Here is a 10,525-nt window from a genome sequence, read left to right as displayed (position 1 = left end):
TTCTCTTTCTTTCTTTCTTTCTTTCTTTCTTTCTTTCTTTCTTTCTTTCTTTCTTTCTTTCTTTCTTTCTTCTTTCTTTCTTTCTTTCTTTCTTTCTTTCTTTCTTTCTTTCTTCTTCTTCTTCTTCTTTTTTTTTTTTTTAAAGGAAGATATTTCCTTTCTAATCTCTTGGATCTCATTGCTCTAGAAACCTTTTAGAAATATTGATGAATGATTGGTGTTTTTCCAGTTATGGGGTTTGGTGATAGATGTTGAAAAAGGACAGACTATTGAATTTATTTATTTATTTATGTATGTATGTCTTTTTGAGACAGGGTCCTGCTATGCAGTTCAGTCTGGCCTTGAGCTCATTTTGTAGCCCAGGCTGGTCTCAAACTCACAACGATCCTCCTGCCTCCACCTCCCGAGTGCTGGGATTATAGTCGTGTGCCACCACACCCGGCTAGACTATTGAATTTAAATATTTAGTAGCTTTAGAAAAAAATCAGACAGCCATTTGCTACTGTTTTCTGGATTCTGAATTTATTTAATGACACAGAAGGCAAATACTAGTTTATGAGCTCTGAATCTCCAGGACTGTAATATTTTCATTTATGCTTTTGGTGTAATGGGCCAATTTTCACTGAGATTTTTCTAACATTTTTTAATTATAGGTTAAGACTTGCTTTTGATAGTGTAAGATCAATAGTGGGATATTTCATAATGTTTCCAGTTCTTCTCCTGCACTAATTTCTCAGAAACAAATTCTTTTATATGGAGTCTAAAGATGCACAGATAATAATTGTGTTGGGGGATGAAGAAGGTGTCATTTATTTCTTTCTCTCCATTGAATGGAATCTTCAATTTGCTTAGCTTAGGTTAGTTTATCTGACGTCTTCTAAAATGCCAATTGCAGATCAGTGCTTAATATTCTAATTATTATTTCCAGCTAATGTGTTCATTACCAAATATTTTCAAGATCATAAATGTAAATATTCAAATGACATCTTGTGGTAGAAGTTATTCTTTTTACCTCAAGTGGAGTTTCACTTTAGTCATTTTGTATGTAAAAATGCTAATTATAACATTTTATGGAATATGGAGTTCAAAAAAATCAGTTAACTGGTAAGATTCATGTATAATACAGACTTCTATGATGGACCAAAATTAATATTTTTTGGTTAGCTAAATAGTAAAATAATAAAAATTATATTACATTAGTATAAGATGCTCCTTCTCGTGAAAATATTTTACTGAATGACATAATGACAATCTTTCTTTAGATCCTACAACACATCAAATCTGATGGATGACCTGAAAATTTTGTATAGAACAGCTGGGCAGCAGGGCAAAGGAATCACTTTTATTTTCACCGACAATGAGATTAAAGATGAGTCATTTTTGGAATATATGAACAACGTTTTGTCATCGGGTGAGGTAGGAGGTCACTTATTCGTGTGCTTTTCCTCTCCAGAATTTCTCAAAGTTAGAACTCTTCTGATTTTTCTTCCTTTAGTGTTTTGAATAAGTGTTATTGGGAATTTGGTGTTCAGTGTGAAGGATGGCTTTATAAACTAGATTTTAAAAGAATGAAACTCCAGATCAAAATGTGGAGACAAAAAATAGGAGGGCGGGCAGGAGGAAAACTGATAGCTTTTTATGTGTCCATTTCTGTCCTTTGAAAGCTGTGATTTTGTAGTGAATCAAAGAATGACATATACGTCTTAAAATATGGTCTTTCATCTTGAGAACTTTCAGTTACTTTTTACAAGAAGAGTTTAAGAGCACAAATGAAGAAAAGACGTTAGACCTATCAAGCCACATACTGAAAATAGATGCCTGTATTTTTTTTAAGGTCTCCAACCTATTTGCTCGGGATGAAATTGATGAAATTAATAGCGATTTGACATCAGTGATGAAGAAAGAACACCCCAGGCACCCTCCTACTAATGAGAACTTGTATGACTACTTCATGAGCCGGGTCCGAAGAAACCTCCACATTGTGCTCTGCTTTTCGCCTGTGGGGGAGAAATTTCGAACTCGAGCCTTGAAGTTCCCTGCGCTCATTTCAGGATGCACGATAGACTGGTTCAGCCGATGGCCTAAGGATGCCTTAGTTGCTGGTTAGTGTGGTGGAAAGATTCGTGTTGGGGTTTCAGGTCTCCACTCTCTATGGACCCACTGATGTTCTGTGCTGTTGGCCGTCTCTGTGCTGGGATGAGCCAACTCCCTTTGTCCAGGGTTGAGCATTTTTGATACGAGATGTTGCTTTTTAAAATTAGGTAGCTAATTTTTTCCCAGAGCACAGCAGTCAGAGACAGAGATCTTCCATTTGTTAGCTTTGGGGTGATTTCCAGTGACATCGTCTTTCTTCAGCGATACTCGAAGGCTCTGCCATGGTTGGATCCCCAAACGGTTTCTGGGCTGTCAGAGGAAGGCGGCACTGAGATTTCAGTCTCTCTCATCTTTTTAAGTGGGTTTGTTAATCCCAGGGTAGTTAAAGCTGATGTCTTTTGGACATTCTCTTTTCACTGCTGCAGTGCTGTAAATCAAAGAGGAAAACCTTATCCAGCAATCCTCTGATGGCTTCTGTCCTTGACAAAGGATGTTAACCAGACTTCTCTGACTGGACCTTTGCTGCCTGTTCTGTGTAATCTTCCCTCCCATGGAAACTTGATGCTTCCTTTACTCTGTAAATTACACTGGTGTATAAAAGTGGCACAGGAGATGTTTGAGATCATCCATTTAGTGACACTGTTTTTGCAGATTCTAGCAAGAAATGACTTGTGGCTATTTTAAAAAGCTGCAGACTGTCAGGTTTCATTGCTGACCTACTGTTTCAGAATGATAAAGGAACCCTAATTTAGGGTGATGTTTTCAAACATTTTGTCTGAACATTAAGTTTCAAGCAGAAGAAACTTACTTCCTGATGATCCTTTACAGGTGCTTATCTCTAGCATCTAGGGCAGTGAAAGATGATAAGAGGGAGGAGGTGTCCTGGAACCTCACCTCCTCCACTCTACTCCTCCACTCCTCCCTCTCCAGCTCTGTGGTACCTTGTATGAGAGGGACTGATTAACTTAGCTGTTGCATTCAGGGATGGAGAAAGAAGCCCATTGACTTGTCAGAGGTGCAGGAAGCTAGTAAGATCAGTACTGGAGCTAGAATGCAGGTCATCTATCTATCTATCTATCTATCTATCTATCTATCTATCTATCTATGTATCTATCTATCTATCATCTATCTATCATCTATCTATCTATCTGTCTATCTATATCTATCTATCTGTCATCTGCAACCTATCATATCAATCAATCTTCTCTGTATATATGTATATATACTAATATATATATATATATATATATATATATACTCTTTTACCTACTGGATAAATTTTCTCAACACACTACTGACAATAATGGCTTCCTGACATGTGACTTTTAAACATAGACTGTTTCAACATGATTGAAGTATAAATGTACAGTACAATTTGTCTTGGAAGGCATGAGAAAAGAATAGCTGTTTAAAATTTTAACTCCTATAAAAATATAAGTACTAGAGTTAAAATTTTAAAGGTCACTGAAGTAGGATATGCATGGAGAGCACAGAACAACAGTGTTTCAGAGTTGTATGAAAGTTTACTATGAGATATGATAATCAATATGCAAGTTCTTTGTAAAATGCTATTTAGGTATTACCATTAATGATAAAAATAACAGTGTCAGGTGACAAATACTATGGAATACTATAATTAGGATGATTTCATTTTAATGTAGAAGCTTTCTTGTTAAGTCCCCACTTCAATGATTTATTACAAGACAGATGGCTCATCCTTCTTGTGTGAATTTCTCCAAAGTCTGTCTCATTCTTTTAAATGTCATTGTATTGATCCCAGCCAAGATTACATAGATAGAGAGAAACTTTCATTTCTGTACCATCATTGCCTAGCAAGTATCCTGATCTTCATGAATGAATCTGTTTGCTTATTTATTGAAAATGTATTTGTTGAGCTTCATAATATTTTCTGGCCAGGCACATTAGAGAGCAAGGTGGATGTGTTTCTCTCCTCCAGATTCTTCCTACGGGAAGGTTCACCTGCAGCCTCCTGTATAATATGCTCCGTCAGGTTTTACCCCACTCTAGTCTGTCCCCTGACTTGAAATTCATGCACGCAACTATCCATTTCATTCATTCTTATGGGTGTTTCTTCCCATGCTCCTTAACTCAGTGTGTCTGAAAACCAAACTGATTCCAGCTCTCAGGAAGTGCCTCCATTGCTGCTTAAGCTAGGCAACGAGGGAGCTCTTTTGTCTTTAACGTCCCTCTTTCCTTCACCTCTCAAGCCTAACCTACCTCCAAGTTATGTTGATTTATCTCCTAAATACTGGTACCATCTATCTCTTTCCTTCTACTACCCCTCCCCCAACACCTGGTCATCATTGTTGCTCACTTGAAAAACCTAACTAACTTTCCAATGATCTCTCATCCTTTTCTGTCTGTCTCCAACCATCTCACATTGCAGACTGAGTAATGGTAAAAACACAAACTATTGTTGCTCTCTGGTTAAATAGCTCTCTTGCTTCTAAGAAAAAGACCTCCATCTTCAGCATTGCCTTCATGGCTGGAAAGAGCTGGCCCCTTCCCTGAGCTCACACTTTCCTGCTGCTTTGCTTCCCTGGATCTTTGATGAAGCTATTTGTCATCTCATGCAATGCTCTCCTCCTCCCATTCGTCCCTGCACCCTCCTTGGCTAAATGTAACCTCTCGGGGAGAGAATCTCCCTTTGCTTCTCTCACTGACCCAGTTTCCTCTTGTCCATCTTATAACACATGGTGCTTCCTTTTCGTGAGGTGAACCACAGTTTGTAGTTTGTATACTTGGTTGTGGGGTTTGTTTGATGAAAGCTGATCTATCCTGCTAGGCTAAAACCTTTACAAAGTCAAAGATTACACACTTAGATTTCATCTCACTCCAGAAAGAATGACTATTACCAAGCAATGAACCAGTGAAGAATGCTGGTGAGGCTGTAGGAAAAGAGAACCCTTCTCCTTTGTGTGTGAACTTATTACATGTGAGCCCTGTTGTGTGTAAACTGCTGCAGCTACTGTGGAAATAAGCATGGAGATTCCTCAAAAAACTAAAACTAAAAGTTCCATTCAACCAAGCTATGCCTCTTCTTGGTATCTTCCCCCTCAAATTAAAGGCATCATACAACAGCACCATGCATACCCATGTTTATTGCAGCACAGTTGATAATAGCTAAATCTTGGAAACAGCCCAAATGCCCATCAACCAATGAAGGGATAAAGATTTTTTTCAATACATAGAGTACTACTCAGCCATAGAGAAGGATAAGAGATATTTCTAGGTAAATGGATGCACCTTGAGATCATACTTTTAAGTGAAACAAATTGGACATATGTATAAATGTTGCATTGTTTCTCTGTGTGAGATACTGAAAGTGTAAATAAGGACCAAAATATAATAGATATTGTTAAATGAGAAAAAGTTCAAATGGGAAGAGGAACTGTGGAGTGGGAGAGGAAGACAGAGAAAAGAAAAAAAAAAGAGAAAAGCAGAAAAATGGAAAAAAGCTTTTGTAAATAAGAAGGAGAAGAAGGGTTGAACGGAAGGGAAGGGAATGGGATGAAAAGAAGAATCAAATTATATTATGTACAGATACAAATTCCCTATGATAAATATGATCATTATACCTAAAATGTGCCAATAAATTAATTAATAAAAAGACTATATGTCTTTTGTTCACAATTTCAGCAGTGACTGGTGTTGAACACTTACAGTACTGAGTGAATGAATCAGTTTTAACATTCATCACGTTTCCACAATTTGGCCCTACTTCACTCACAGTCTTGCTCTAATATAATGCAAATGTTTTCTCTCTTTTAAAAAAAATACGCTTGTTTGTCCTCTGAATATGTTTTAATTGTCCTTATCTCACCACACTTGTCCCTCATCTTTGCGTACTCAAAGTTCCAAAGCTTAGTGAGGGCAAATCACTCACTTTGACTGTTGCTTTTAAGAATATTTAAATTTTCCAGTTCATATAATGCACCTTGTCATTTAAAGTTTTTAAAACCTTTTGATAACCTGTAAGATTTTGGGGACTATTATCTCCAATTTAGTCTAGTAATATTTGCAGCCTGCATACTACATGAATGCTTAGTGCTGTGCCAGTGGCAGTAATGGATAGAATAATTATAAGGCATAGTACATGATTCTGAAGACCAACAATTACACATCTGATCCTAACCTGCCTTCTGTTATTGTGAAAAAATATGATACGAGAAGTGCTTCATACATTCAGAAATTTAGTTATTTGTTATTTTTAGAAAATTAGCAATAAGGTTTCTAGAAAAATTATTTAAATCACTTAAGGATGCTGATTTTGTAATAAATTATCTCCAGCTACAGCAGTAGAGAAATGCAGGTGAAGTATCCCAGACCTTGAGATTTTTGAGTAAAGATGCTTATCCAGTGAATGTTATGCAAATATTCTCTTATCAAGAAGGCTCTAAAACTTGAGACAGCATTTGCACCAGGCGTTTCAAATGAAGGGCACTCAACCTGCATATCATTTTGTTTGTGTTAACCTTTCCTTTAGAGTACAAGAAACATTTCCAGTAAAAGTATCAAATGATAGTGTAATTTTCTAATTTAAAGAAGCTCAGAAGTTTAATGCTTCAGGATTTGTTTAGTTTGGTAGTACTCTAACAACTGCAATATGTTTGAAGCAAACTGATCTTTTTGTATGTATCAATTTGATCGATTGAATCTTGTGATGAAAATATTTACAGAAAAAATTCCTTTTTTAATGTTGCAAAATCCTTGAATGTGGGCCCTGTACTGGTGGTTGGATGTCAGTGATGTACTTGGCATGTTGGTGATGGGCATGGATGATTGTGTCTCAGTGCTTGGCTCACCCTAAGATGAGCTGTTTTGATTCTTTATGTTCCTTTTCCTGCACCAGCCTTTTATTTTTATTTTATTGGTACATTATATATATATATATATATATATATATATATGTATATAGATGTATATACAGTGATAACATGTGTCATAGGGAATTTATAACTTACAGGATATATCTTGCTTCTTTTTTTCCCATTGCCCTCCCCTCCTTTCATCCCCTCTTTCCTCCCTTCTTTATTTACAAAAGCTTTGTTTCCATTTTTCCTTCTTTTTTTCTTGTTTCTTATCTTCTCCCACTTGTTCCTCTTCTCATTTGAACAATTTCTTCCCATTTCACAATATCTATTATGCATTCTGGTTCTTATTTACACTCTCAGTTTCTCAGACCAGAGAAGCCATGTGCTATATAGACACGTGTCTGATTTATTTTACTTAAGAATGTGATCTAAAAGAGCATCCGTGTACCCAGAAATGTCTCAAATTGTCCTTCTTTATGGCAGAGTAGTACTCCATTGTTTATAAAAAAAATCTTTATCCACTCATCAGTTGATGGGCATTTGGGGTGTTTCCAAGATTTAACTATTACAAACTATGCTGCTACAAACATGGGTTGTGCATATATTTGCTGTCATATGATGCTTTTAATTTTTTTTAAGAAGATACCAAGAAGGGGAATAACTGGATCAAATGGAACCTCTAGTTTTAGTGTTTTGAGGAATCTCCACACTGATTTCCACAGTGATTGCACCAGTGCACACTCCCACCAGCAGTGGAGAAGGGTGCCTTTTCCCCTCACAGCCTGGCAGCATTTGGTATTGGTTGGTTTCTTGGTAATAGCCATTCTTTTTGGGTCAGATGGAATCTCAGTGTTGTTTTAATTCACATCTTTCAAATGACCAATGATGTTGAGCATTTTTTCTTACATTACTTGCTATTTGTATTTCTTCATTTAAGAAGTGCATATTCATCTCAGATGCCCATTTTTGGTTTGGGTCTTTGAATTTGAGGGACCTTTTTTTTTTAATTCTTTATGTTCTTAGATTTAAGCCCTATGTCTGAGGGACAACTTCTTGAAATTTTTTCCCACTGTATAGGCTGTCTTTTTATTCTGTTGGTGGTTTCTCTTGCTGTTTAAAAGCTTTTTAGCAAGATGGGATCTGAATTGATTCTTTGTGATATTTTCTGTCCAATTGGGGTTTTGTTCATAAAGTCTTTGCCTATAGCAATGTCTTCAAGAGTTCTACTTACTGTATTTTTCAGCAGATTAGTGTTTATGTTTTAGTATTTATGTCTTTGACCCATTTTGATTTTAGTTTAATGCATGGTGAAAGATATGGGTCTAGTTTTAATTTTCAGTGTGTGCAGAGCCAGTTTTCCTGGCACCATTTACTAAAGAGGTTATCTTTCTTCCAGTAATGGTGTTTGGCTCCTTTGTCAAAGACAAGGTGACTGAGTATGTCTAGGGTTGTTTCTTCATCTTCCAACCTGTTCACTTGATCCTCAATCTGGTTTTTTGACAGTACTGTGCTGCTTTGATCATAGTAGCCTTGTAGTATAATTTCAAGCCAAGGATTACGATGCCCTCTCCTTGCCTTTGTTGCCCAGAATTGCTTTTACTATTCTAGGTCTGTTCTGGTTGCAAATGAATTTTAGGATATTCTCTACTTCTCTGAGGTATTCTATTGAAATTTTGTTTGGGATTGCATTAAATCTGTATAACAATATTGGAAGTATGGCCATTTAAACTGTAGAGCTTCTTCCTATCCAAGAACAAGGGCTATCTTTCCATTTTCCCCTTCAATCTCTTTTTTCAGAGTACTATTGTTTTTAATGTAGAGGGCCATTACTTCTTTTGTCAGATTGACTCCTAGGTATTTCATTATTTTGGATGTTATTGTGAAAGGTGTTATTTTCCTAATTTCTCTCTCAGTGAGTTTGTTATTTTTGTATAGGAAACTATTCATTTTTGAGTGTTGACTTTGTATCTGGCTATGTGACTTAATTTGGTTATTACTCTCAGAATTGTTGTACAGATTCAATGCAATCCCAATTAAAATACCATTAGTATACCTCACAGATCTAGAGAAAACACTCCTAAAGTTCATCTGGAACCAGAAGAGGCCTAGAATAGCAAAAGCAATCTTGGGAAACAAAGGAAAGGCAGGAGGCATCACAATTCCTGACTTTAAATTATATTACAAAGCTACTGTGATAAAATCAGCACAGTACTGGCACAAAAACAGACCTGAAGATCAATGAAACAGATTAGAAGATACAGATACAACTACAAAACATTCAGTCACTTTATCTTCGACAAAAGGGCCAAGCATGTTCAGTGGAAGGAAGATAGCCTCTTTAACAAATGGTACTGGAAAAACTGGCTTTCCACATGCTGAAGATTAAAACTAGACCTCCGTCTTTCACCATGCACTAAATTAAAGCCAAAATGGATCAAAGATCTAAATATTAAAATGGAAATCTGAAAGTTTTTTGGTCTATGTAGAGGATCATGTTATCTGCAAATACTGATAATTTAATTTCTTCCTTGCCTTCTTAATTCCTTTTATTTGTTTCTCTTGTCTAATTTCTCTGACTAATGTTTCCATAGCTATATTGAATAAGAGTGATGACAGAAAAAAAAGAGTGGTGACAGTGAACATCTTTGTGTTGTTCCTAATTTTTGAGAAAAGGCTTTTAGTTTTTGTCCATTTAGTATGACATTGCCTGTTGGTTTGTCATGAATGGCTTTTATCAGATTACATAAAGACCATCTATTACAATTTTCTGCAAGGGTTTTTAAAATCATGAATGGATGTTGGACTTTGCCAAATGCTTTTTGTGCATCTATTGAGATGATCATGTGATTCTTGTCTTTGGCTCTGTTGATATGGTATATTACATTTATTGATTTGCATATGTTGAAGCATCTCTGCCTACCTGGGATGAATCCTACTCAGTCGTGATGTATAGTCTTCTTGATGATTTGCTGCATTCTGTTTGCTAGTATCTTACTGAGGATTTTTGTATCTATATTTATTAAGGAGATTGGCCTGTAGTTCTCTTTTTTTTTGCATGGATCCTTCTCTAGTTTTGGTATCAGTGTAATGCTTGCTTCCAGCAATGAATTTGGGTGTATTGCTTTCCTTTCATTTCATTAAAGAGTTTGAAAAGTAATGGTATTAGAGTTTCTCTAATAGCATTAGGTCTTCTCTAAATTTCTTGTAGAATTCAGTAGTGAACCCTCAGGGCCTGGCTTTTCTTTGTTGGTAGATTATTAATTATATCTTTAATTTCATTGATTAATATTGGGTTATTTAGAATTTTTATATCTTCTTAATTCAGCATTGGTAATTCGTATATGCCTAGGAATCAATCCATTTCTTATGTTTTCCATCTTATTAAAATATGGGTTCTCCTAGGAGGTTTTAATGATCTTAGAAATTTCTGCAGGATCTGTGACTTCACCCTTTTCATTCCTAATTACATGGGTTTGAGTCTTTTTTTTTTTTTTGGAAATAAAAGGAGGAAAATACTAACAGATCGACAACGTTTTACAAAATAGCAAAGGATCAGTACAGACATTACAGAGTTACAAACAGAGTGGTAGGGAATT

The 10,525-nt window shown here is 36.0% G+C and overlaps 1 protein-coding gene across 2 annotated transcripts in view; it reads left to right on the top strand.

Moving 5' to 3' along the window:
• The window catches only part of Dnah5 (dynein, axonemal, heavy chain 5), a 300,957-nt gene that overhangs the window by 205,091 nt on the left and 85,341 nt on the right, over positions 1-10,525 (top strand). For both annotated transcript variants that reach the window (XM_013514981.1, XM_005386122.2), the window contains exons 54-55: positions 1,263-1,416; positions 1,835-2,102. In XM_013514981.1, coding sequence (XP_013370435.1) covers positions 1,263-1,416; positions 1,835-2,102 — 422 coding nt within the window. The remainder of the gene's footprint in view (positions 1-1,262; positions 1,417-1,834; positions 2,103-10,525) is intronic.

The sequence above is a fragment of the Chinchilla lanigera genome, unplaced genomic scaffold (assembly GCF_000276665.1).
Source record: "Chinchilla lanigera isolate Chin_1 unplaced genomic scaffold, ChiLan1.0 scaffold00025, whole genome shotgun sequence".
In the NCBI taxonomy this organism is placed as follows: Eukaryota; Metazoa; Chordata; class Mammalia; order Rodentia; family Chinchillidae; genus Chinchilla; species Chinchilla lanigera.
This window is presented reverse-complemented; position numbering and strand designations above follow the sequence as displayed.